The following is a 26,743-nucleotide window of genomic DNA, read 5'->3' on the forward strand; positions in this document are numbered from 1 at the left end:
CCAAAGAAATCCCTAATTGGCTCAATTTTGTGTGTACATCCACCCCATAGTCCCCGGAGTGGGTGTTGTACTACTATAGGTGCTCTGCTAGACTCAACAAAGACTTCTCAGGCAAAAGGTGACTGTTATCATAGCAGAAAGGGAATTAAAAAGTGTTTTGAGTAGATTTTTAAAAATCACAGTTACATGGAACTTTATCTCATACCATATACGAAAGTTAACTCAAAATGAAACAAAAACTAAATGTAAGAGGTTTACCTATACGACTGTAAAAGGAAAACATGGAGACAACTCTTTATGATCATCGAGTTGGCAGTGGTTTCTCAAATGGCACCAAAAATGCAAGCAGCAAGAGGAAAAATAGAAAAACCAGACTTTGTCAAATTTTAAAACTTTTGCATGTCAGAAGACACTGTCAGGAGAGTGAAACCCATATGAAACGAGAAAATATTTGCAAGTGATATATCTGATAAGGACCTAATATCCAGATTAGGTAAAGAACTCTTACAATTCAACAACAAAAAGAGAAGCCAATTTAAAATGGGCAAGATATATAAATAGACATTTCTCCAAAAGAATATATAGAAGTGATCAAAAATCACTTGAGAAGATAGCGTCATTAGGCAAGTGTAAATCAAAAGCACAGTGAGATGCTACTTCCAACCCACTAGGATGACCATAGTAAAGAAACAGAAAATGACAAGCATTTGTGAGGATGCAGAGAAATTAGAACCCTTATGCACTGCTGTTGGGAATGTACAATGGTACAGCCACTGTGGGAAATAGTTTGATGTTGTCTCAAAAAGTTAAACATAGAATTACCATATGACCCAGCAGTTCCCCTTGTAGGTATATACCCCCAAGATTGGAAACAGATGTTCAACAAAAACTCATGCATGAATGTTCCATTGCAGCTCTGTTCACAATAGCGAAAAGATGGAAACGACCTAAGTGTCCATCAACAAGAGAATGGATAAACAAAGGGTGATGTATCCATAGAACAGGCTACTATTTAGCTATAAAAAGGAATGAAATACTAATACATGCACGGATGAACATGCTGATGAGCAGACTGATATTGCATGGATGAACTTTCAAAACATTCTAAGTAAAAGAAGCCGGAAAAAAGACCACATACTGTATGAATCTACTGGTGGGAGATATTCTGAGCAGGCAAATCTTTACACAGAGAAATAGAAGTTGCCAGGGGCTAGGGGCAGGAAAAATGGAGAGGGAACACTGAGTGGGTATGGGGTTTCCATTTGTGCTGCTGAGAAAGTTCTGGAACTTGATAGAGATGATGGTTGTACAACATTGGATGTACTTAATGCCACTGAATTGTACACTTTAAAATGATTACAATGGCAAATTTTATGTATATACACAATACATAAAAAAAGATATCTCGGCAACCCCCTCACCCCATCCCCAAACCCACAATGGTTATAAAGATCTACTTCAGGTAGGTAATGAGGGCTTGATACTTGAATAACTGTACTGAGTGCCATCCTGGGTAGCAGTCCTGCCTTTTAGCATCAGTATCCCAGTTAATTGCGAATCTTCAGGAGCTTGCTGCAAGCAGTTTCCTGGTATACTATTGGTTTCTTAGTAATTTTATTTACAGTGCAATTCATGGCATCAACTGCTTATGCATTTCCTTTGAAGACAGAGAATAAGAAAGAGAAATGGATGAGTGGAAGTAATTTATTTGCAGATGCTGTTTAATATTCCTTGTTGCAGGCATTCATTTTAAACTAGGACTTGGTTGTATATTTGATCTTTCTCTGGCCTCTGGGAGAAGTCATTTCTCTCTGATTTATTTTTAGTGTCTTTCTGAGCACAGTAAGATTTAGGTCTATATGGCTCGGCTCAAAAAGTGGAATTTGGAGCTGACTTAGTGTTGCTGGATGGTCCCTGTTCCTTTATGCCCTTAACATCTTGCCCTGGTGGGGTTTCTGAAAACAGAGACAATGGACTGTCTTTAACTTGAAATAGCTCAGGCCAGTTCAAGAGTGGTGGGTCTCAGGATTTAAAACACGGTGACAGTCAATCACTTTTTACATTTTTCCCTATTAGCGGTGCCTGTGGTGAGGTGAAGCTAGCTTTCGAGAGGAAGACATGTATGAAAGTGGCCATAAAGATCATTAGCAAGAGGAAGTTTGCTATCGGCTCTGAGAGAGAGGCAGTAAGTACCTGTGTTGGTGGCTGCTTGGCCCCATCATAAAGAATTTACCGCTCAGAAGAACTTTGGAAAATTTTGGGTATACTGAACTAACCTAAACACAGATAATTTGTTTCCAAAAATATTTGGTTGTACATAATAATACACATAGCAGGAACTTTTTTTTTTTTCCTTCCAAGTTGTTACAAGACTGTTTTTACAATAAATGAAAGGAAATTAGGGGAAAAAAAAAATCCCGCTGTATCCCCGCCGCTGGAACCCCACAGCTGTTTTCAGTTTTCCCTTTCCTTCTAGTCTTTGTTCCTGTGAATTCATGTTTCTAGATGGCTGAGATCGTATTGTATACAGTTTTGTATTCTGCTTTTTCACATAAGCATTAATGCGTAAACTTTCCCTACTATATCCTTTTGGATGACTGAGTCTCTGTTTCATCAACTTTATCACTTTATCCATTTCTCTGCTTGATCATTTAGGTCATTTAGATAATTTCTAATTCTTTGTTCTTCCCGATAATGTGGCAATGAATACTTCCATGTTTATAGATTTTTAAAAGATCTTAATTAAATTATATGGTCTGTTTATATGGTAACCATTCACTTTTTACATTTCCTATAATACATACTTACTGCATTGGTGGAGTGGCCAAATGTATTGGTTTTTCAACATATGACCCTACAAAGTAATATAAAATGTGTCCTCTAGTCACGTTTTCCTTTGTGGCCAGCTGTTTCTGGCTATTATGCTTTACATTCCTTAAAGATCGATTTTTTTTCTTTTTGTCCCTAGACAATGCCATTCTCGCATAGCAAGAGGAATTTCCTTTCAGTGTTCACTTTGTTATAGATCTTTCCCCTGTGATTCTGGGTTTGTTTTCCATTTTGGGGGGAAGAAAATAACCTACCAGATTCTTAATGACTTGGAACACAATTTTATGTTTTAATTTCATCTTTCAAATCCTATCATATTCTTTAGAGCTCTCTATCATCAGAGTATACCCGGCCTTGGTAATGAGTTTACCGGCTTACAGGAAGAGGTTGGCTTTTAAAATTAAACATCTGGCTTTCTTCGCTGAAGTCCATTTTACATAAATATGTAATTCTATATCCTCTTTGCTTGTAGAGGGTGTAGCCCATGAGGTTGAGTAACTCGAGTCATTCTTCTGGAATTGTAACGGAGAGCAACTTTTCTACCCTGAAGCTTCCTCTTCCCTTTAGAGTCTCAGTAAATATCTCAGCTTGCATTTGAAATTGGACCCTGGCTCTGCTAAATTATGAGAAATGTGACTCTATGTTTTCTTTACACAGTTTAATTGAATACCTTCTCGTTTATGGTTTTTGCTTGTTGTATTATTTTTACAAGTGTAAACAGTTCCTCAGTTTGATGAGGCAAGCAGAGCTTACCAGGTCAATGTAAGAACAGTGGGAACACATTTGTTTCTGGCTGTGGGAACTGCAGCAAGTGGCTTCCTTTCTCTGAGCTTTGTTCCATCTGTAAAATGGGAATACTTTTAGAGCCCAGTTCACTTGGATTATGGAGCTTACATGAGATGACCCTTTTAGATAAAGAGCTTGGCATAGAGCCTAGTCACTTACTGAATGGCTTATTGTTTACCAAGCATTTTGCAAAGTGATTTTAGGTGAGTTTTTGTGTAATTCATCCTTGATTTCTCTGTAAGAACAGTGCTGAGTCTGGAACTCAGGCAGCTTTTACTCAACTAAGTTTTAACTGTAAACATTTTCTGCATACTGGCTATTATTATCATTAATAAACTAATGTTATTTTATTAAAGGATCCGGCACTCAATGTTGAAACAGAAATAGAAATTTTGAAGAAACTAAATCATGTAAGTACTACTGTAAAAAAATGACCCATACTTAAATTCTTTTATCTCAAAAAATGGGGAGAGTGCAAAGCGCTTCAGTGTAATAAAACTAGTATTAACCTGGGTTCCTTAATTGTGTGTGTATACGTGTGTGTATGTATACATGCATGGTTTTAGCTGTTAAGCTGGGAAGAGCTTTACCCTAAAATTTTGAAAGGAAAATATTGTGAAAAGATTTTATTATTAAGTATGTTATTTTTCCGTTGAGTTAGTTCTGGACCAAAAGCCATAGTAAATCTGCTAAATACTATTGTAGGGGCTTGATCAACTGATTATATTTGAGGAGACAGTGCTCTTTTGGTACATTAATTATACCTGAATTTTATACCTCTTAAGTACCTTTAGGAGGTGCTGATTTCCATTCGCCTTGGTTGGAATAAATCAGATATATCCAAGAGTACCCAATAAGTATGACAACATCCTGGGTGTTTGAATGGTGTCTCTGGCCCCACTGAGTATCAGAGGTCCTATCTTTTTTGTGCAATCATGACCTTGTCTCAGTGGAAAGAGTCTAAAGATGTGAGAAGAGAAAGTTAGACCAGTGGGACTCCTCCCATCTTCCTTTTTCTTCTTTCTGTTTTTCTTCATTAATTCGTGGGCCCCCATGTAGTCGTGAGCTACATGAGTTAAACTTGAAATAAGACCTCCAGTCTTCCAGCTGAGAATTATCCCAGTGGTTCTCAGCCTTTTTGGCGCCAGGAACTGGTCTCATGAAAGACGATTTTTCCTCGGACCCGGGGTGAGTGGAGGATGGTTTCAGGATGATTCAAGTGCATTGCATTTACTGTGTACTTTATATTTCTATTATTATTACACTGTGATATATAGTGAAATCATGATACAGTTCACCATAATACAGAACCAGTGGGCGGTCATTCGATTGATGGGGAGCAGCCGTAAGTACAAGTGAAACTGCTCCTTTGCCCACTACTCAGCTCTTGCTGTGTGGCCCAGTTCCCATGGGTTGGGGACCCCTGGATTGTCTGATTCTGGTTCTTAACCTCTGAACTACAAAAGGTTTATTCTCCCTTCTCTGACCTGGTCAGATCCTCCTAACAACAAATAGAAACTAAGAACATCACATGGACACAATAATTCAGTAGGTTCCTTTAGAATCTGTGGTGGATCTGAAGACCCATGAGAATGTGAGTGGCTGAACTTCCTGCTTGGCTTTCTTCTAATGCCTTGCAACTTCTCTCTCTTCTTTGCCTTTGCCTCTTTTTTTCCTTGGGATCTGGAATCTCGTTAAAGAGAGGAGCCCTCTAATTTTTCAGGGTGGGGTTGCTTCAAACATCCCCCAAAGATAAACACTTAGAATCCTCAGAGAATTTTCTCTGATGTCAGAAGATCCCCAAGCATAACATTTATACAAATCCGATGTCTGCTGCACAGGAGAGGAATTCAAAACTCTAAAAAAGATCCTTGGAGATTTTTGTTGGCAATTTACAAGGGCACTTGGGAGTCCTTGGGAAGTAGAGATGGGCACATGAGTGCATTTGGATGTTTGGGGACAGTGAGTAGAGCCTGGTATAAAGTCCAGTAGACCCTGGCCTTTAGAGTCAGGCACTGATTTATCAATTGTCGAGTGTTTACGGTGTCAACCTGTTTTCTAGGCCCCAGGCAGTCAGCACAGATAGACCTAGCCACCTCTCGTCTTACATGGCTTTAGTCTAGTGGGGAGGCAGACCTGGGTTCCCATCCCTTGTTCTGAGCAGGTCGTTTCACTTTGCCTAGCTTCTGCTCCCTTGTCTGTTTCTAGAGACCGTAGGATACTTGCCTCAAAGGTCAATGAGACTTGAATATGTGCTTCTAAAGCTTTCAGGGCTTCCCAGGTGGCTCAGTGGTGAAGAATCTGCCTGCAGTGCAGGACACGCTGGAGAGCCAGGTTTAATCCGTGGGTCGGGAAGATCCCCTGGAGAAGGGAAATGGCAACCCACTCCAGTATTCTTGCCTGGAGAATCCCGTGGACAGAGGAGTCTGGTGAGCTACAGTCCATAGAGATGCAAAGAGTCGGACGTGACTGAGCGACTGAGCGTGCACACAAAGCTCTCCGCACAGGAATCATGCTTGGGGCATGACAGTGATCTGCAATTCCCTACCCTTTGCCCTGTAGGACCTGAGTGGAGTGTCTGGGTTGGTGGCCTCTGGCTTCTGAGATGCTTCAGCTGTGGCAACTGCAGCCTGTGGCTCTAGAGCTGGTGGGGCCTGGAGACAGTCCATGCCGGCTTCGTCTAGTGGTGGCTTTGCGTGCTCTGTCAGTGGCTGGCCGCCCCCATCCCATTCCCAGAGTGGCACTGGCCAAACAGACCGAGCAGTTCCCAGTCCTTCCTCTCATTCCTTTTCCATGTGAGTGTCTTTTCTTCTGCCTTCCCTTTCATTTTATTTTATTTTATTATTATTATTTTTTAAATTTTATTTTTACTTTATTTTACTTTACAATACTGTATTGGTTTTGCCATACATTGACGTGAATCCACCACGGGTGTATACGAGCTCCCAATCCTGAATCCCCCTTCCACCTCCCATCCCATATCATCTCTCTGCTTCCCTTTCATTTTAATACGGATTTCCCTGGTGGTACAGTGGTTAAGACGCTGCACTTCCACTGCAGGGGATGAGGGTTCCATCTCTGGTCAGGGAACTGAGATCCCGTGTGCCTCGTGGTCAAAAGAAAAAGATGTCACAGGTGTATATTCTAGAGTCAGATGGTGCTAAAAGGTTTATAAATAGCAGCTTTACTTCTTTCCTAATCGCCTTCCCTGCATTTAAAGTTTTTTCAGCTTTTTTTAAAGAAGAATTTACCTCCATTATTTCTACGTGATTTATTAATGCATAAACTGCTGTCTCTTGGCTTATCAATAATAATAGCTTGTTGTCTTTCTGTTATAAGAGAATTTTAGCTCTCCTTTTTCTTTTTATTAATTTTTTATCAGTGGCATGTAAGATCTTAGTTCCCTAGCCAAGGATCAAACCCTCACCCCTGAAGCATGAACTCTTAACCACTGGACCGCCGGGAAAGTCCCTCAGCTCTCTTTTCTGTTCCTCTTAATGTAATACTACAGTGCATATTTAGTGTTTCCATTATCGTGACAATAACAGGTTGCCCTGCAGAGCCAAGTATACAGTGATCACAGGTAAGGAGAGGTGGAAATGGTTTGCTGTCAGCCTCACCCCATGGCTGTAGAATCCATGACCAAAACGTGGCCAGCAGGACCCACCCTCAGTGGGTGGTTGTGTCTGTTATTGGTGTTGATGGTATTAAACCGGACAGTGTATGAGTGTCCCCCATGTGCCAGCTGCTCTGTTGAATGTTGGTCCTAGGAAGATAAAGATAAGACTGGCTCGTTGACTTAGCCCATGCAGTACCTGGTGAGAGACTTTTGTCGGGCGTCAGTTTCCTTGTGGGGCCACACAGATTAGTACGACTGCAGGAAGTGTGGATCCAAACTCTGGAAGTGGGGGGACTTCCCTGGTGGTCCCGTGTTTAAGAATCTGCCATCCAGCGGACACAGGTTTGATTTCTGCTTGGGGAACTAAGACCCACATGCTACAGAATGTGCTGTGCAAAAAAAAAAAAATTTAAAGGGGCTTGATACCTGAGGCCAAGTGTGGCCAGAAGGCTGGATCACCAGGCTGGAGGGTAGTGTGAGCAAAGATGTGACATGGGGAGAGACCCTGGGGTGGATAGGGAGTTTTGTGGCCTGGAGAGGAGGAGAGGAGGATATTTGGGATGGGCAGAAGGAGGTGAGGCTGGGTGGTGGTGGGGGCAGGATGAGGAAGGGCTGGTAGGGCTTGGTAACCCCTGCTGAGAAGTTGGATTGCAGCCTCTGAGCTGCAAGGTGCTGAAGGATTTTTGTTTTCTTCCTTCCTTCCCTCCTCTCACCCTTCTCCCTTTCTACCTTAAAATAATTTAAGATTATATAATATTTGACACATGTAAAGTAAAATGTAAGTGGTAAAGCGAACTGGTAGGATGAACACCTTTGAACTTGCCATGAGTTTAAGAACGAAGAAACCTGATCATACTGTCGAATCTACCTCATTCTCAAAAGTGTTTCAAGACTTGCCCTTTCCACTTGGCGTTGTGTTTCCAAGATCCACTGTGCTGGGGGAGGTGGTGGGGTGTCCATTCACGGCTAACAGTTCATTGTGGGGAGGTATCACTTGGAGGATTTTAATCAGCAATGGAAGGGATGAAATGTGCTTTGCAGGAAAATCACTTTGGTGGGTGTTTGCTCTTTTTAATTGAAAATTGAAAAATCTAAAGTGAATAGATATACCAATAAAAATCGAGATTTTGATAAAAAAATAAATACAGTCTAAAAATCATACCACTCTCTTCCTTTTGATTGACACAGCCAGAATCCTGTTCCCTGGTGGGTAGGAGTGTATGTCCCTGATACTCACCACTTCTTGTATCTACCCTGACCACTAGCTTTAGCGCCGATCCTTTGTACTAGAAGAAACAATTAGGGGTGTTATATTCATTGAATGTACTACACGATTCTCCCTGGTTCTTTAGCAAATGCACCCAGCATTGATCAGAGGTCACAGACTATCAGGCACAGGTGTGTGTGTGTGTGTCTCTCCTCCACCACACATACGTGCTTTTGAGTTCTTCTGAAACTAGAATTGCCCTCTTCCTTAGAAAATGCCCTCTTGTCTCATGGGTTGCCCTGTGGTGCCAGTTGCCTCAGTTGAATAGCCCTGCTGTCTGGCAGCATGGCTGGGCCTCCCACCTGGGCTTCCTTTCCTTGCGCTCCTTGTCAGGGTCCTAGGTGTCTTAGATGTCCTTGAGTCCCTGTGCTCTGGGACAGGGAGGAGGAAGGCTGGGAAGAGACTGGCCTTCCACCCTTGGCGCCAGCGTTAAATGTGAAGCATGAGCTGCTCCCTTGTCAGTTTGGTGGGGTAGAGAGTTTATTGTGTGTACTCACGAAGGAGCCAGCTAAGTTAGGGTTCTGTCTCCTCCCCTGTGGGCTTCTCAGGTGGCGCTAGTGTTAAAGAACCCACCTGCCAATGCAGGAGACTTTAGAGACGCAGATTCGATCCCTGGATCAGGAAGATCCCCTGGAGGAGGGCATGGCAACCCACTCCAGTGTTCTTGCCTGGAGAATCCCGTGGACAGAGGAGCCTGGTGGGCTATAGTCCATGGGGTTGGAAAGAGTCAGACTCGACTGCAGTGGCTGAGCACACACGCATGCTCCTCCCCTGCATGAACTGCAGAGTCCTGAGGCAAGGACCGGATGCCTGGTCTTGGCCTCCTTGACACCTTGGGTGGGTGTCCTGAGTTCTGCTCTTGTACTTTTCCTCTTGGAGAGCTTCTTAACTATTTTTTCTCTTTTCCCCCTTTTAGCCTTGTATCATCAAGATTAAAGACTTTTTTGATGCTGAAGATTATTATATTGTTTTGGAATTGTAAGTAGCAAACTTTTTTGTTTCCATTTAAATGCTTATAAACCACCAAAGGGTCTAATGCTGGCCTGCATTTCTCATCCTGGGGACCCTCAGCGTATGTATGTGGGGGGTGGCCCGTAAAATGAGCACATGGGGTTAGTATAAATTTAAAAAATCACTCTAGTGTTTCCAAAGGCAGATGGATCTGAGGCCTGGGTTTGAAGCCCACTTTGCTGGTGACTAGCTGTCTACCCATGGGTTAGTTGACTTCACCTTTCTGAGTCTCATATTCCTAGTGTGAAGTAATAATGATAGCTCCCTGCGCAGTCATAAGGATCAAATGCTCTGAGGGCTGGAAGGCCTCCAGCAGAGCACGTGGCCTGCGTGGTGCTCCAATGCAGGTGCATGTCATTACTCTGAAATATCCTGGGCGGCCGTTGTTGCTCAGGATCACTGCACCAGGGTGACACCTGAGTATCTTTCATGGGCTGGTGTACTTGCAGCTTCACTTGGTATGATTAAAATCATTTACTGTCTCATTCCTGAAAGAGGCCTGCCTTGGTGTCCATTCTGCAGAAGTGTGCAGTGTTTCTGGGACTGGCCATCATGGCAGACAGGCTGGGCCTTACTCCTGAGTGGCCAACAGTGGCCGTGCTGGCTGACCATAAAGATTATAGAGTAAACAGCAGGCCAGTCATAGCGCTAGGAGAGACTGGACAGCCCTTGAAGTGCTTAAGAGAATATCTGTTGCTATGAAATAGGAGATTTATTATTCGACTGGATCGCAAAACAGTTTGGGACTTCCCCGGTAGCCCAGATTCCACATGTTGCAATGAAGATTGAAGATCCTGTGTGCTGCAACTACGACCTGGCTCAGTCAGATAAATTTAAAGAAATTGTTTAATAATAGTAGTAATAATACAATAGCAGTAACTGATACTAATCAAACACTTAATATGAGCCAAATCCTGCTGTAAGCACTTCAGTGGGATTGACTCATGTAACCTGCATAACTGTTATCCAGGTTGTATACAAGTTAGTGGTGAGTTGTAGTAGTGAAGTTGCTCAGTCGTGTCCGACTCTTTGCGACCCCATGGACGGGGGCCTACCAGTCTCCTCTGTCCTTGGGGTTTTCCAGGCAAGAATACTGGAGTGGGTTGCCGTTTCCTTCCTGGAAGATCCCAGGGGATCTTCCCGACCCAGGGATCGAACCTGAGTCTCCCACATTGTAGGCAGACACTTTTACCATCTGAGCCACCAGGGCAGTCACATAAGTGAAGTGGTGAGTTAGTTATTGTCTTGAGCTCCACTTTACAGAAATGGGGACTGAATTGCAGAGGGATTGAATAATCTGGCAGAGCATCTCCACTGTGCCGGGTGCTTTACCTATAAGCAGTTAATCTCTTAATATTTACAGCAGCCATCAAGGTAGGTGGGGTTTTATCCCCATTTGTTGAAGGGGTTTAGAAACAAGCTCAGAGAGCTTGCATAAGTTGCCCCAAGTCCCACAGCTGGGAGGTGGTGGAGCTGAAATTCAGACCCAGTTGTCAGGTCCTAGGCTCCTGCTTTCTCCCCTACACCAGTCTCAGAACCACCTGGGTGCACAGTAAAAATGCAGACCCCTGGGGTCTGCTTCCGATCTACTGCATCAGATTTTCTGAAAGCTCCCCAGGCGTGTCCAATGCCCACCACTCTCTTTCTGTATCTTTCCTTGCTCCTCAGTTTCCAATGGACGCGTCTTTATTTTGTATGTGGCTAATCACCTCAGTGCCTTGACAGATGGGAGCCGAGAGTGGATAAACCACTTTGCTTGTCTTGATGAGTTTGTTCTGTTTGTGTTGTTATCTTCCCTCCAAGTGAGTTTCCCTCTAGGAATGAACCCCCTGCTTCGCCTGTGTGTTTCAGGATGGAAGGAGGAGAGCTGTTCGACAGGGTGGTGGGGCATAAACGCCTGAAAGAAGCCACATGCAAGCTCTATTTTTACCAGATGCTCCTGGCCGTGCAGGTAAGAGAAGCCCTCGGTGCTTTTGACAACTTTCTTTTAGGTGAGTTACTCTCCGAGTTGGCAGAAAATGAGGGACCAGGGATAAAAACCCAGAGAGCAGAGTCTGTGTTTGGGTTGTTCTGTTCTTGGCAAAAACACCCCACCCCTTTGACTCAGATGAGAAAGTTCTTGCTGTGAAGTTTAAGAGGAAAAAAAGAAATAAGGAAGTTAAATAAACACACGGTCCCACGTGGCTTCTCTTTAGCTAGGAGGTTTTTATGGGGGGCAGGGATCTCTGTTGTGCCTGGTCCTTGCAGAAATCCCCCTGACCTCTGGGGCAGGGGTGAGGAGGCAACTGGGCAGGTGTGAGGATGGATCACTCCCCCGTGGCACAGTGCTAGGAGTTTCCTTCTTCTGTAGCATCTTTTTTTTTTTTTTCTCCCATTTATTTATTTTCAATTGGAGGATAATTACTTTACAATGTTGTATTGGTTTATCATACATCAACATGAATCAGCCATAGGTATACACACGTCCCCTCCCTCTTGAATCTCCCTCCCACCCGATATAGGTTGTCCCAGAGCACCAGGCTGACCCCCCCCTATGCTATACAGCAACTTTCCATTGGCTATCTGTATCCAACCAGTCCATCCTAAAGGAAATCAGTCCTGAATATTCATTGAAAGGTCTGATGCTGAAGCTGAAACTCCAATACTTTGGCTACCTGATGCAAAGTGCTGACTCATTTGAAAAGACCCTGGTGCTGGGAAAGATTGAAGGCTGGAGGGGCAGGGGACAACAGAGGATGAGATGGTTGGATGGCATCACCGACTCAATGGACTTGAGTTTGAGTAAACTCCAGGAGTTGGTGATGGACAGGGAGGCCTGGTGTGCAGTCCATGGGGTTGCAAAGAGTTGGACACAACTGAGCAACTGAACTGAGTTGAACGTACACATGGTATTTCAGTGCTGCAGAAGGCACACGGGCAGGCACGTGTACTGCCTCCTCTTCAGTGTTCGGGGCAGGTGTTGGGGTGAATGGCTGGTGGCACCCTGCATGCTTCAAAGAACATCACCCTTTCTCAACCCAGATGTTGTGGGGATTCCCGCCAAGGTCTCTTCCCTTGAGAATGTTCCTCTGTGCAAGAAACACAGGGATTGGGAGCAGCTGTTGCACTGAGGCTGGAAGGAGATTTTCCAGGGGCTGATCTACCTGGGCGCCCAGCCTGGGGGCTTCACCAGATCACTTTCCCAGTGAAAGTGTTTTGGAGGTATTTTGCTGTAGGCCAGAGGGATATGCAGAGAAACCTAAAGCCCATAAACACCTAACCAGTGATTTTTATGTTTTTAATTTTTTTTAATTTAGTTTTTAATTGAAGGATAATTGCTTTATAGAATTGCGTTGGTTTCTGCCAAGCATCACTTCTCGGCCTTTTGGTTAAGATCACATGTAACGTGTAGTATCTGCTCTTATCAGTCTAACCACTGTTTCACTCTCTTCATGGTTTGTGGTGGTGGTTTAGTTGCTAAGTTGTGTCCAACTCCTGCGGCCCCATGGACTGTAGCCCGTCAGGGTCCTCTGTCTAAGGGATTTCCCAGGCAAGAATACTGAAGTGGGGTGCCATTTCCTTCTCCAGGGGATCTTCCTGACCCAGGGATTGAACCTGGGTCTCCTGCATTGCAGGCAGGTTCTTTACCAACTGAGTCACCAGAGAAGGCCCTTAATGGTTTGCTCCCAACTTTATACCAAGAATATTAAGGTGAATTGAGTACTCAGTGGACATGGGAAATTCTTTTTTTCCTAAAGAAATATGACTTGATATATAAAAATGAGTACACAGAGAAACATCATTCTATTTATGATGTTTAGAAACCATTCTATTTCAGTCATCAAGTTTTCAAAGACTGATCTTGCATCAAGGAATATGTTAACTCTAGGTGTTCAGATAATTTACACGTGTACTTTATAGAGTGCCTTAAAAATTTTCTCAGAAGTGGAATCAACAAATACACTATTTAGGTAGAATTTTTAGAGTTTAAATAGTCCCCAAATGTTTTATGTCACCTGTTGCATTTTTATTATTGAAACTGATACCTTCTATTTCTGCTAACATGAAGGAATAGTTATTGTCTTGAAGAGTGAAATAAAAGGTCTACTGTCATAAGTGGCCTCTTTCATTTTTCTATTTTTTAAAGATTTTCTTGCAAGAAAATTTGTAAATAGTAGTGCGCTTATCCAGTGGTTTTCTGATTTGGGAGAGAATGTGGCCGTAACATGAGTTATACTTTCATCCAGCTGTAAGATGTGTGTGTGTCTGTCTCACGCGCCTGCTCCATAAATCTAAGGGTCAGTCCTCTCTGTGTAGTACCTTCATGAAAATGGCATTATACATCGGGACTTAAAGCCAGAGAATGTTCTACTATCATCTCCAAAGGAGGACTGCCTTATAAAGGTAAGAAATTTATGCTCTGTATGTGGCCACTCCAGTAGATTTCTGTTCAGAAACTGTTTTCGAATTCATCAAGTAAAAAGTGGGAGCATAAAAGGGGAGGGGATTTGACCTTTCCATTCTTAGCAGTTCTTTTAGCGGCCAGGTAGTATTGCTCCAGTGAAGATGCAAATGAGCACTTATTCAGCTCCATGTGTACAAGCCACTTTCATCTTCAGAGAGAGGAAGGAGGAGTCTAGATGGGAGAAACACATCCCCTGCCTTCCTCTGTTTAAGATAGTACTCCCCAAGCCTGGCTTCATTTGAGAATCCCCTGTTGATTTAGAAAAAAAAAAAACCAAACCACGACAGCAAGCCTGCACCTTGGAATTGCTGTAGGTGGCACCCAGGTGAAGTATTTTTCTCCAGCTCCTCAGTATTTCCGTTTACAGCCAACATTGAAAAACTGGGCTTTTCCGGTAAGCGGCCTGAGGTGACTCCTAAAAATGGTGCGCTATTCACTTGACCCAGAAAACCCCACAAAATCATGCAAATCAAGAGGTTCAAATCTTCGTGTACACTTTAAGAACACTCGTGAAACCGCCCAGGCCATAAAGGGTATGCATATCCGAAAAGCCACCAAGTATCTGAAGGACGTCACGTTAAAGAAGCAGTGTGTGCTGTTCCGCCGCTACAACGGTGGAGTTGGCAGGTGTGCACAGGCCAAACAGTGGGGCTGGACTCAGGGTCGATGGCCCAAAAAGAGTGCTGAATTTTTACTACACATGCTCAAAAATGCAGAGAGTAATGCTGAACTTAAGGGCTTAGATGTAGATTCTCTGGTCATTGAGCACATCCAAGTGAACAAAGCCCCCAAGATGCGACGCAGGACTTACAGAGCTCACGGTCGGATCAACCCCTACATGAGCTCTCCCTGCCACATTGAGATGATCCTTACTGAAAAAGAACAGATTGTTCCTAAACCAGAAGAGGAGGTTGCACAGAAGAAAAAGATATCCCAGAAGAAACTGAAGAAACAAAAACTTATGGCCCGGGAATAAATGCCGCAAAAAATAAATGCAAATAAAAGTAAAAAAAAAAAAAAAAAGAAAAAGAAAAACTGGGGTCTAAGAAAAGTCAGGAATAACTAGATTTCTAGAGTCTCTGTTAAGGGTTAAAGGCCTTTTGTAAGGTTACAGAGAATACAGATCTAAGTTGGGAGAAAACCTGAGCCTTAAAGTTCCTTGGCTTGGGAATTTTTATTTAAGCAAAATTTAATAACTTGGAGGATTTAAAATTACCTTACAGGGCTTTCCTGGGGTCCAGTGGCTAAGACCCTTCTCCCAATGCAGGGGGCCCGGGGTTTGATCCCTGGTCAGGGAACTAGATGCCACAGCTAAAACTCAGAACAGCCAAATAAATAAAAATATTTTTAAAAAATTACCTTACAAAGACAAGAATGTGTAGACTCCTGATTAACAGTGGCATGAATCAGGCTAGGAACTATTGTAACCTTCATGTCTTTTTTGAATTGGCAGACTATGTTACTTTTTATTTCATGACATTAAAAGATGCCCTTTTGTCCTTACTTTAGATTACTGATTTTGGGCAGTCCAAGATTTTGGGGGAGACCTCTCTGATGAGAACCTTATGTGGTACCCCCACCTATCTGGCTCCGGAGGTTCTCAATTCCTTTGGAACTGCTGGATATAACCGTGCTGTGGACTGCTGGAGTTTAGGAGTTATTCTTTTCATTTGGTAAGAAGAAGTTTTTATCGCTTCAGACTGTGGTTAGTGGTATTAAGGTGAAATAAAAAATGTGTCCAGTTAGAGAGTTTGTGTTTAATTTAGGTCACCTTTTTTTGGACCATTGATTTAAAGCAATACCTGATTTTTCATTATGCTGAAAAAAAGTTGATACATCTGAATGCCACTGAGAATGCCACTTGATTTCTTTTCCTTTCTCTCTCTACCAATATGAAGCCTTAGTGGGTATCCACCTTTCTCTGAGCATAAGACTCAAGTGTCATTGAAGGATCAGATCACCAGTGGAAAATACAACTTCATTCCTGAAGTCTGGGCAGAGGTCTCAGAGAAGGGTATGGATACGAAAGAGTTCAGAATTTGTGGTTTGCTAAATGTATGTGTGCTGCGGTGGGAGTTTATTTTCAAATTCTGTGATGTTTTCTCCTGTCAATCCTGTTCTTATTTTCTGTTAGTTTTTGTACCATTTTAGAGGCAAAGGAAGTTATTGGAAACTTGGGCTCTAGAGCCAGGCTGATGTAGGCTTGTGTCCTGGGGCTGGTACTTCTTACCTTTGTGACCTTAGGCAAGTTACTTAACCTCTCTGGGTCTACTTTTTGCTTATTTGTAAAAGAGGGCACAATAAACCTCTATTTTAAGGAGGTTTTGTGAGGGTTAAGTGTAATATCGAAGAAGGCAATGGCACCCCACTCCAGTACTCTTGCCTGGAGAATCCCATGGATGGAGGAGCCTGGTGGGCTGCAGTCCATGGGGTCGAGAAGAATCGGACACGACTGTGCGACTTCACTTTTCACTTTCCTGCGTTAGAGAAGGACATGGCAACCCACTCCAGTGTTCTTGCCTGGAGAATCCCAGGGATGGGGGAGCCTGGTGGGCTGCCGTCTATGGGGTCGCACAGAGTCGGACACGACTGAGGCGACTTAGCAGCAGCAGCAGCAGCAAGTGTAATATACTCACTGTGCCTGATATCTATTTAAGTGTGCAAAATAATGGGTAACTTTTTAGTCACAAGGTCTCCTTTGAAGTAGGACGCACAGCAAAGCTAAATGTAACTTGCTATTCTGTGTTTTAGAATTTAAAAGGGTAACTTTGTAATTCTCAAAAGGAAAAGTAGAAAGCTGAAACTAAATGTCAAACAATGTAACGTAGATGGTTGTGCTAAGTGTCAGAACATCTGATGAATAATACTGTTGCAATATCCAGCCAGCCTCCACTTGTTGCTGGCCAGTCCAGCTTTGTTTCTGCCAAGCCTGCGATTCCTAGGAGAGAGCTCTCCCTGGCTGAGGAACTCTCTCCATCACTCCATGGGTCTCAGAGAGAGTTGGCTGAACATCCTGAGTGTTTTAGAACTGGGGGAAGTTCAGCTTTAATTAGTTTGAACTTGAGTCCAGTAAGGGGAGCAGGAAAAGGGAGTTAAGTTGTGATATCTGAGCAGGGAGCCACGGGGACCATCATGGCATTCCTGGTGTTCTAAAGTCTTCGGACAAATACTGAGAGTGGGGAGGCCTAGGGGGCCCTGCCCACTCTGTCTGCTGACTCACTGTGACCTCAGCCCCTCTCTTCTCTTTCTGGATGTTGGCCTGTGATTCTGGCACACTCTCATTTTGTTGATTTAATGTTTTTATCCTTCTCACTGTGATTTGCCAAATTATCTTACTGCTTTAGCTCTGGATCTCGTCAAGAAGTTGTTGATAGTGGATCCAAAGGCGCGTTTTACGACAGAAGAGGCTTTAAGACACCCGTGGCTTCAGGTGTGTATGGGGCAGTGGCTGTCCGCCTGAAATACCCAGGCAACCCTGAACTGTGTCCCTGAGATGGGGAAGAGGATGAAAACGTACGTTTGCTTGGTTGGGTCTAATGCCATTTTTCAAGACTGAGCTTTAGGTGGGTGGAGGTGCATATTTATGTCTGTTGGTGTGAGTGTGGGCATGTCTTGCATTTGTGTGCAGCCTTTACAGCTTGACTTGGATGAACAAGCTCTCCTTATGGCCTGTCCTGGTTCTGTGTGGCTTCTCCGAGTCTGCAGTTCAGTTGTGTTCCTTTGAGAGGTGGTTGTAGCTCCAAACCTCCACCCCAGCTGCGTCCTTCTCTTCTCTCAAACCCCTTACTCAGACAGATGGGATGAGCTGCGTTCTTGCCATCTTCAACCTTAGATCAGGGAAACGGGGGTGGGAGGAGGGGAGCAGCCTCCTGCGGGGAGAACCTGGCTATTAAGCCCAAGTGATTGGGTATGAGGGGGTCCTACTTCCTGTTCATGGTGAGCAAGTGTGCTCTTAGCAGATTGTCACCTGCGCCTTTCAAGTCTGCATTACCTCTGTCCCTGCTAGGGGTTGTGGCTCCCATTAGATTATGCGTTGACTTCATTCAAGCTACTGGAGTTGGAAGTCCTTTGTGCCTTTGCTGGGCTAGTCTTTGGTTTTAGAATTCACTACAGCCTTGGGCAGGCTCTCTGATGGATGCCAGGTCTGTGAAGTGGAGTTCCTTTCAGCACAGCCAGCCATACCCCTTTCTGTTAACTTGCAGTTGGTCTCTGTTACTTGTGGGGATGGATGGGGGACTTAACCAGGTTGCTTAAGCTGGAGGCTCAGATACTCTGGGAATTTCTAGTCCAGGAACTCCTGGGGCCATCCAGTCTCAGCACTGTGCTTTTGGGGCTCTGGGAGGACTGTCCTTATTTTTTCTGTCTTCCAACCCTCAGCTCAGGCCAGCTCAGGTTGAGAACAAGAAATCCCTACAAAAAAAAAAAAGTAGATGTATATGTTTGGGATGTTGCCCTGGAAACAGCAGTCCCCCCTGACCCCCCACCCTGCCTCTCCCCCCCCCAGCGAAAAAAAAAAACCAAAAACCTGTCAGATGATTTAGCACTTAATAGACCACACAGATTTGAAACTGCAGGACCCTGGAGAAAAGGAATTTGGAAACAAAGGGGGCCTTTGCATGTGGGGACTTAATTTTGATGAAAAAGAAAAACATTCCTTTTGGCTCTTTTCATATGCCTTAATAGGGAAACTCCTGGGGGCCAGATATGGAGGTGGAGGAGCTGTTAGTCTTGAAAAAAACAGAGCTTGCCAGTTAGGCCTGGGAATAGGATTTACATCCACCCGAAATGTACAAACAAGTGTAGCCCATTTTTCTTTAACTTTCTGTCTCAAAAGAAAATTGTTGTTAACGGCCAAGGAAAAGGTGAAGTTCAGCCCTGCCACAGGGGTCTCACTTGAATACTCTTTTGTCCATGTTTTATTTTTCCAGCAAAAGGTGGAGTGAACATTCAGTGATGACAAGGATGCCGACTGCCCACATAAATCACCTGTTAGTGACAGTTTAGGTTTTATTTTGGGAAATTCAACATTTTTGAAGAAACTAAATGGTTTTGTGGATCTGGCACTGGACTGTTTGTTTGTCCAAAGAATATGACTCTTGTCATTCTTTCTTGTCATCAACAGTGTCCAATTTAGGGATGCCTGTAGCTTTTTGAATTATATGTGTGTGCACAGTCACTCAGTTGTGTCTGACTGTTTGTGGCCCCATGGACTATAGCCTGCCAGACTCCTCTGTCCATGGAATTTCCCAGGCAAGAATACTGGAGCCGGTTGTGATTTCCTACTCCAGGGAAACTTTCCGACCCAGGGATCGAACCCAAGTCTCTTACGTCTCCCGCATTGGCAGGCGGATTCTTGCATTCTACAGATATATGCCCAGGAGTGGGAATGTTGGCGCATATAGCAACTATTTTTAGTTTTCTGAGGAACCTGCACACATTTTCCATAGTGGCTGCTCCAGTTTATATTCCTGCCAGCAATTTGGGAGGGTTCCCTTTTCTGCACACCCTCTCCAGCATTTCTTATTTATAAACTTTTTAATGATGGGTATTCTAACCTGTGTGAGGTGGTACCACATTGTAGTTTTGATTTGCATTTCTCTAATAATTAGCCATATGGAGCATCTTTTGATGTGCCTGTTGGCCATCTGTATGTCTTCTTTGGAATATATATATGTGTTTTGCTCATTTTTTGACTGAGTTTTTTTTTGTTGTTGTTGTTATTGAATTGTATGAGCTGTTCGTATGTGTTGGAAATTAAGCCCTTGTCGCATCATTTGCAAATATTTTCTCCCAGTTCATAGGTTGTCCTTCAATTCTGTTCATGGTTTCCTTTGCTGTACAGAAGCTTGTAAGTTTGATAAGGTCACGTTCATTTATTTTTGCTTTAATTTCTATTGCTTTGGGAGACCGACCTAAGAAAACATCAGTATGATTTATGTCAGAGAATGTTTTGCCCATATTCTCTTCTAGGAGTTGTATGGTGTCATGTCTTATATTTAAGCTAAAACCCATTTTAACTTAATTATCTGTGCAAAGGCCCTGTCTCCAAATAGTCACAATACTGGGGGTTGGGCTTCAATATGTAAGTGGGGAAAGGGGGAGGGGACACAATTCAGCCATAACAATCACAATTCAGTTGCCATAACGACGGGCGAATAGCATTTTCAATATTGATTGAGCCCCTCTGATACAGAGGCCCCTGTGCTTATTACGGTGCCTGGCACCCAAGGGTCCTCGTAACTGTTTGTTCACTGGGTGAAAGAGGGAGGTGGGTGAGGTGGGTGGGCAGGAAGGCACAGAGGGCATTCCCGGTGGAGGCTGTGAGCAGGTATAGGAGGAAATAAGGGGTGGACCTTTGAGGGTGGCCTTGCCTGAGAAGTGAGATCCTAGAGGAGAGTGTGGATGAACTTGGTGCTTGGACAGTGGGGAGCTACACTGAGTAGCTCAATAAACACAGTGATGGAAGCAGGTGATTCGAGCTGCTAAATGTAGAGGATGAGATGATTGGATGGCATCACCGACTCAATGGACATGAGTTTGAGTAAACTCCTGGAGTTGGTGATGGACAGGGAGGCCTGGCCTGCTGCAGTCCATGGGGTCCCAAAGAGTCGGACATGACTGAGTGACTGAACTGAACTGACGTGTAGAACAGGTAAACTGATCCTTGTGCACTAAGTTTTCTGCAGTCAAATTACTGAATGTTGAAGGCCTTCCCTCCTTGGTTCTTCCTCGCCCCCATCCCCCACGGTGCACTGTGTATGCCAATACATAGTGGGAGAGGTGGGGGTGGGCTGGGATGGGAAGGTACATGGGGATTTGGAAACGAGCTGCTCTGGGACTCTGTTCTGCACGTGCTGCTTGCAGTGGCTGAGCTCAGCTTTCAGCTGGCCCCAAAGTCCACATTCCTAATCATGTGGCACTTCACCTTTCTGAAGGGGGAAGCTACACCAGGCCACCTCTCCTGGTTGGCAAATCCTTAAGCCCTGCAGAAGTGAGCATCTTGGGAGGTGGGCAGGGGAGTCTACATGCCCTGCCCCACCCCTCATTTCCATCTCTAGCAGCAGGAAGCACCTGTTCACTTTTTCCTCTCATTAACTCTGCGGTATTGTGGGTTTACTGTCAGAGTTAATTCGTACAGTGCTTGCTTGCTGAATTTTCTAGGGTGCAGGGTTGCTTTGTTAGGGTGGCCCTGGTAACAGGCTTCATTGTTGGCAGTGGGAGGGGGCACCTATTGGAAAGATGTGTGGAGCAGCATGGAGCCAACCCCAGTATCTGGCTTTCTGATTGCCATCTCTCAGGATCTGGGATGCTCGTTCTAAAAGTATTTGACCACTGGGGTCTGTGGTTCTCTCTGACCCACCTGGAACGCTTAGGGTGTATGGATTTGGTTGAGCCCATGTTGACTGAGTGTTGACTGCTGATTAGACTGTTCCTTTTTCTCCTCTTCACCCCATCTTAGCCCACTTCTCTGTTTCTGGGAGCATCCTGGCCCTGACTTTCAGGAGCTTTCTTTCCCACATTCACAGCCTACTTAGGTTTTCCATTTCTTCACAGGACGAGGACATGAAGAGAAAATTTAACAACTTGCTTTCTGAAGAAGATAAGTTGATGGCTCTGCCCCAGGTCTCTGCCCAGGTATTCTGGATGATGGTCATTAAATGTAGGCTAAGTTTAAGGAGCCCATGAGTAGAGGATGAAGAGCTTGAATAGTCTTTTCAGCTCCAATTGCTTAACATTTTTTTGTAAGGAGTAATGTCGTAGATACTTTGTTTCAGCTTATCTGCTCTGATACATTTAGAAGATTTACTAATGAAGAATATGTTTTATGAATTAGAGAAGCACAGGTGGGGGTCATTATTCAAAAAGTCTCTTGTAAGGCAAGATTGTGTGTGTGCTCAGTTGCTAAGTCTCGTCTGACTCTTTGTGATCCTGTGGACTGTAGCCCACCAGACTCCTCTGCCCATGGGATATTTTCAGCAAGAATATTGGAGTGGGTTGTCATTTCCCCCTCCAGTTGATCATCCCGACCCAGGGATCCAACCAGTGTTTCCTGTGTTGCTGGTGGATTCTCTACCACTGAGCCACATTGGAAGACTGTATTAGAGGCTCAGATTTACATTTGTTGAAAATTTAAAAATTTGGAGGAGTGGTTGATGACTTACTGATTATAATCTTATTCCTCTGAAGTTCTTTGTATATATGTTAATATCTGTTCATTTTCTGTCCTACCTTCTTTCGGTAACATTCATTTTCCCATCGGTCCCTCACAATTCTATAGTGGGAAAACACACGAAAGGGTCAGGAGAAGACAACCAAGAGGAGGCTGGTTATGGTGCTTGTTTCCTTGTTTTCTTTTTTTCACTGCACCACATGGCATGTAGGATCTTAGTTCTCCAACCAGGGATTGAACCTGTGCCCTCTGCAGTGGAAGCACGGATGCTTAACCACTGGACCCCCAGGGGAAGTCCCTGCAGCTTACTTTCAATACGCATCGTTGAGTGGTTGGAGGCCCCAAGGGAGAGAAATGTCAGTCCAGTAAACGTGTGTGAGTCGGGGAGGGGTGTGGTAGGGGTTCAGAGCCAATGAGGACAGCCAGTACTCTTGGTCCTAGAAGGTTCACATGAAGTGCTCCAAGATTACTGGAAGCATATTGGGAAACTGATAATTGTGACGAAGCCGGAGGTTTTCTTTGAACATCTCTCCCCTTTCCTTTACTTGCAGCCTTCCACAAGTCGAAAGCGGCTTCTTGAAGGGGAAGCAGAGAATGCCGACCCCACGAAGCGCCTGGCTGTGTGCGCGGCTGTCTCGTGAACACTGGTGGACCACGAAAGAAGTGTACCTTCTTGAACCCCTCTGCTGCCATTTTCTTTAAATATGTTTTGTACAGTTTGTATTTCATTATGGGAACAGCTGCTTTTCCACACCCACTGATACACAATTCAAAATGTGATGGAACCTGGGCTTTGTGCTTCTGTGTGTTGATCAGCTCTTAGCTACATGCCTTTAGTGTGTATGTATTTGATACGTATACTTCTGGTGCTTCTACTTTGGCTGTAACTAGACGTGTTTCTGAGGATACATCCCTGGGTAAGCTGTGTACAAGTTCTAAAGACCCCTTAGAAAGTTGCAGGGGGAGGGGCACAGCAAGTCAGGGTGGGGTTTGTTGAAAGTGGCTGGTTGCCAGAGTCTTTACCAGACAGTTGGTACTTTGGTGCCTGTACCATGGCCCACTTTTGTGATTTTTATTTTAATTTTTTAAATTCAATTTTTATTTTTTTGGTTGCACAGCTTTCGGGATCTTAGTCCCCTGAACAGGGATCAAACCTGTGCCCCTCTGCAGTTGAATCATGACATCCTAACCTCTGGACCATCAGGGAATTCCCCCATGGTTTTAGAGTCCCATTCTCACCCTCATGGTCCCTAAAATCACAGACCCAGATAAGTTGTGAAAATCAAAAACTTCTTGATTATAGGAAAAAGACCAGAAACACTGACTGTGTTTGAAATGTGAAAAAGGCATGTGTGCTTGTCCTATTGACCCAATGATGACCAAGAAGACCCTGTGTAAAGTGCCTGCCTTGGTTGGTCTTGTCTAGTGATTCAATGTGCTAGGTCCTCTGATTATCATCATGTTATAAGTGGGGAACCCAGACCGAAGAAGTGAGGTGACTTACTCAATGTCACACAGCTAGGAAGTGGCAGAACTGGGACCCAGCCCAGGGCTTCCTGACTCAAATCTTGTTCCCTATCTCCTCTGTCCCTTGTTCGATCAGACTTAGGGATGTAGACTCACAGACAAAACTCGTGTGAGGCTGGTGTCTAAATCTTGAATACTGGTATGTTCAATCATGATGGATGGATACAACCCCATAATCTGTGGAAGTTGAGACATCTTGGGGACAAGGAACAGAAGCCCATTCAAATTACTTCATGGAAAAGGGGATTTGTTTCGGCCTTAGCCTGGGCAGTTCTAATGGCTGGCTTCTCTTGTCTCTTTCCAACCCACTGAATTTGCCTCTCTGGTCACTTTGGCTGACTGATGCTAGGCCACATTGTAGTTTGCTGACCGTGCCGTGAGTTGAGTGCCTTGGTTCGGATGCTGCTGTTGAGCCAGCCAGGGGAGGGTGAGGGGCACACAGCTGTTGCCCCAGGCAGTGAGGGTGATGGTTGGCAATGGAAATTAAAAGGGTGTGTAGGCATTCTGAGGCTTGGCTGGCCTGTTGCTGAGGGCTAGATGGGGATTTAGGTGGTTTGCATATTTTAAGGAATGAGGCAGAGATTGCCAAGTTAGATGGGTTTCAGCTCATTTGAATACTTAATGTGAAGGCTGTGGTTTCTTAGGGCATCTTTCCCTCTTGGGGTAGTCAACCAGCCCGTCTCTGTTTTCAGTGCACTCTGTGATTACACCTACCATGGGTAATGGCCTCCAAAGATGTTCTTATCCTAGTCCGCAGAATTTATGAATATGTTCCTTTTTCATGGCAAAAGAGATTTTGCAGGTGTGATTAAGTGAAGGATCTTGAGATGGGAAGGTTATCCTGTTTTATCAAAGTGGGCCCGTGTTGTCACAGTGTTCCTTTTAAGAGGGACACGGAGAGTCAAGAGTCAGAAGAGAGGGAGTGGTATTCTTTGAAAACAGGAAGAGGCCACAAGCCATGGACTACAGGCAGTCACTAGCATCTGACCAAAAGCAATGGATTCTCTCCTCAGAGCCCCCTGAAAGAACCACTGCTTTTACTTTACACCTTGACTTTAGTCACATGAAACTGATTTTAGACTTCTGACCTCCACACTTAACAGAATAAATATGTACTGTTTTAAACCACCGAGATTGTGGTAGTTTGCTACAGCAGCCAGAGGAAACATATACTCACTAATGAGACATCAGCTGCTGATCTGGGGATACCAAGCATCCACTTCCACTTCTTAACCTCATACTCCACTTTTCTTTAGGGGGGAATTCTTTTCCCCTATCCCATGAGTTCATAGTGGGAGGGGGAGATGGTACCTAAGAAGCCAAAGGGGTCCCTAGAGGCCTTTCCCCTGGTAGAGCTCCTCCCACTGACCACCCAGCTGGAGGTGGGCACAGGACTGAAACATAAGCAAATGGAGCTGGGATGGCAGCATTAGTAGGAGCAATCAGAAGGGGGGGGGTCCCTTTTTCCACCTGCCCCACCACCCCCCGCCATGTCCTGGCAGGGCTGACCCCACTCCCTTCCTAGAGGGGCTCCATATGGTCCATTCTGGCCAGTCTTGCTGTGATAGGCTCAGGCAGATGCATGTGACTCAAAGGGGCCCTAAAGAAAGAAAACCCAAGCCTTTGGCTGGAACTTCTGGGAAACAGTTCCTGCTGTGAATATGTAAAGTCACATGCATAAATTATGGGAAGTTAGGATGAGAACACCTTTGGAGGCCATTATTCACCCTACCCTGGTAGAGGTGTGAGCTGGGAAGTGCCTGGGACACTGGGGAGAACTGTATGAGAATGAAGTCATCACAGACAGAAGCAGAGCTGAGATGTAGAATGACTGAGCTTATTGTATGAGTACCTGAATCCAACTATCCCTTTAGTGAGGTACCAACCAGGACTTTGATTTGTTCCCTTAGTTGATTTACTTCAGGTTGAGTTTTTTAAATTAAAAAAACAAATTATTTTAATTTTTTTCATTGTTTGGTCACTTGTGTCTGGAAAAGGCCAGACTAATAAATCCAACCATTTGCAAACTCTAAGAGACCCTTGGACACTCTTTTTAAGTAGGGAAAACTAAACAACTACTGTTGTTTTTGTGCCAACTTCAGGGTTTTTGGAGAGGTTTGGGGCAAAGAATGGAAAGTGAAGATGTGGGAACTAAGAATCCCTCCAGCCTCAAGGTTGAGAGAACCCCCTCCCAGCTAATTACACCACAGGGTTTGGGAGCAGAGCCCCCTTCATTAAACTTTTAGGAGTCTTGAAAGGACAGGGCTGGAATTATACCACTGAAGCTTGGAGAGCTTGCTGTGTGCCAGGCATTGTGCTCAGACACACGTGTGCCTCCTCAGAAAGCTCACCTCAGCCCTGTGAGGCGTTACTGCCCCTCCTCCCTTTACGGGTTTAGAGATTTCCCAGTTGGCAAGAAGTGGAGTCAAGACTTGAACGGAAATTTCCCTTTTCAAGAGACCTTGGTTTTTGATCATAAAATTACATAAGAGGTTTTTGTCACCAGTTTACCACTTGGTAAAAGTACTAGGCGCGGTATTGATATTTTATCTGGATTACTTCAAGTCCTCTGACTCACCTTAGTTGTTAGACCTTCCCCATTAAGGAAAAACAGGCATCTGGAGACCTGACCTTAATCAGGTAAAGGTTAGTGGGGATGCGGGACTCGAACTCAAGTTTCTCCATTGAGTGTGGCTTTTCCAGTGACACAGACACCCAGTTGTGCCGCTTAGGCTCACGCACGTGCTCACCGACAGCCGCGATGGGGATCTCGATCACCTTAGCGGTGTCCTTCCCCTCACACTTCTTGGGGGTAATTCCCTCTTGGGGTAGACCACCGCTTCAAGTCCAAGCAGGTGAAGCTTTTAAAAGGGGTAATGCTACAAGGGGTCTGGTCTGGCGTCGTCCGCAGTGCGGCAGGCGGCTGAGCCCAGCCCAGAACAGCGAGCGCTTGGGCCTGGCCGGACGGGTGCGGAGGGGGTGGGCGCAAGGCTGGGAAGAGCGGGGCCGGGGCCGGAGGGCGTCAGGCTTCGGGGGGGCGGGGGCGCGGCGAGTGCGCGCGTGCGCGGTCGGGGGCACGCGCGGAGGCGC

The 26,743-nt window shown here is 44.6% G+C and overlaps 1 protein-coding gene and 1 pseudogene across 4 annotated transcripts in view; both read left to right on the forward strand.

Annotated features, from left to right (window-relative positions):
• Positions 1-25,686, forward strand: part of CHEK2 (checkpoint kinase 2) — a 37,799-nt gene extending 12,113 nt beyond the window's left edge. Inside the window, exons 7-16 of one of the 3 annotated variants that reach the window (XM_005691608.3) lie at positions 2,077-2,185; positions 3,972-4,025; positions 9,418-9,479; positions 11,364-11,463; positions 13,809-13,895; positions 15,466-15,629; positions 15,855-15,970; positions 17,301-17,386; positions 21,511-21,591; positions 22,678-25,686. In XM_005691608.3, coding sequence (XP_005691665.2) covers positions 2,077-2,185; positions 3,972-4,025; positions 9,418-9,479; positions 11,364-11,463; positions 13,809-13,895; positions 15,466-15,629; positions 15,855-15,970; positions 17,301-17,386; positions 21,511-21,591; positions 22,678-22,767 — 949 coding nt within the window. In that variant the 3' untranslated portion in view covers positions 22,768-25,686. The remainder of the gene's footprint in view (positions 1-2,076; positions 2,186-3,971; positions 4,026-9,417; positions 9,480-11,363; positions 11,464-13,808; positions 13,896-15,465; positions 15,630-15,854; positions 15,971-17,300; positions 17,387-21,510; positions 21,592-22,677) is intronic. The other 2 variants (XM_018061046.1, XM_018061047.1) reach the window with 2 other exon arrangements.
• On the forward strand, positions 14,322-14,979 carry LOC102183898 (annotated as a pseudogene). The gene has a single exon (XR_001296727.2). The product of XR_001296727.2 is annotated as a 60S ribosomal protein L17 pseudogene (transcript).

Source organism: Capra hircus, chromosome 17, assembly GCF_001704415.2.
Source record: "Capra hircus breed San Clemente chromosome 17, ASM170441v1, whole genome shotgun sequence".
NCBI classification, from domain to species: domain Eukaryota; kingdom Metazoa; phylum Chordata; class Mammalia; order Artiodactyla; family Bovidae; genus Capra; species Capra hircus.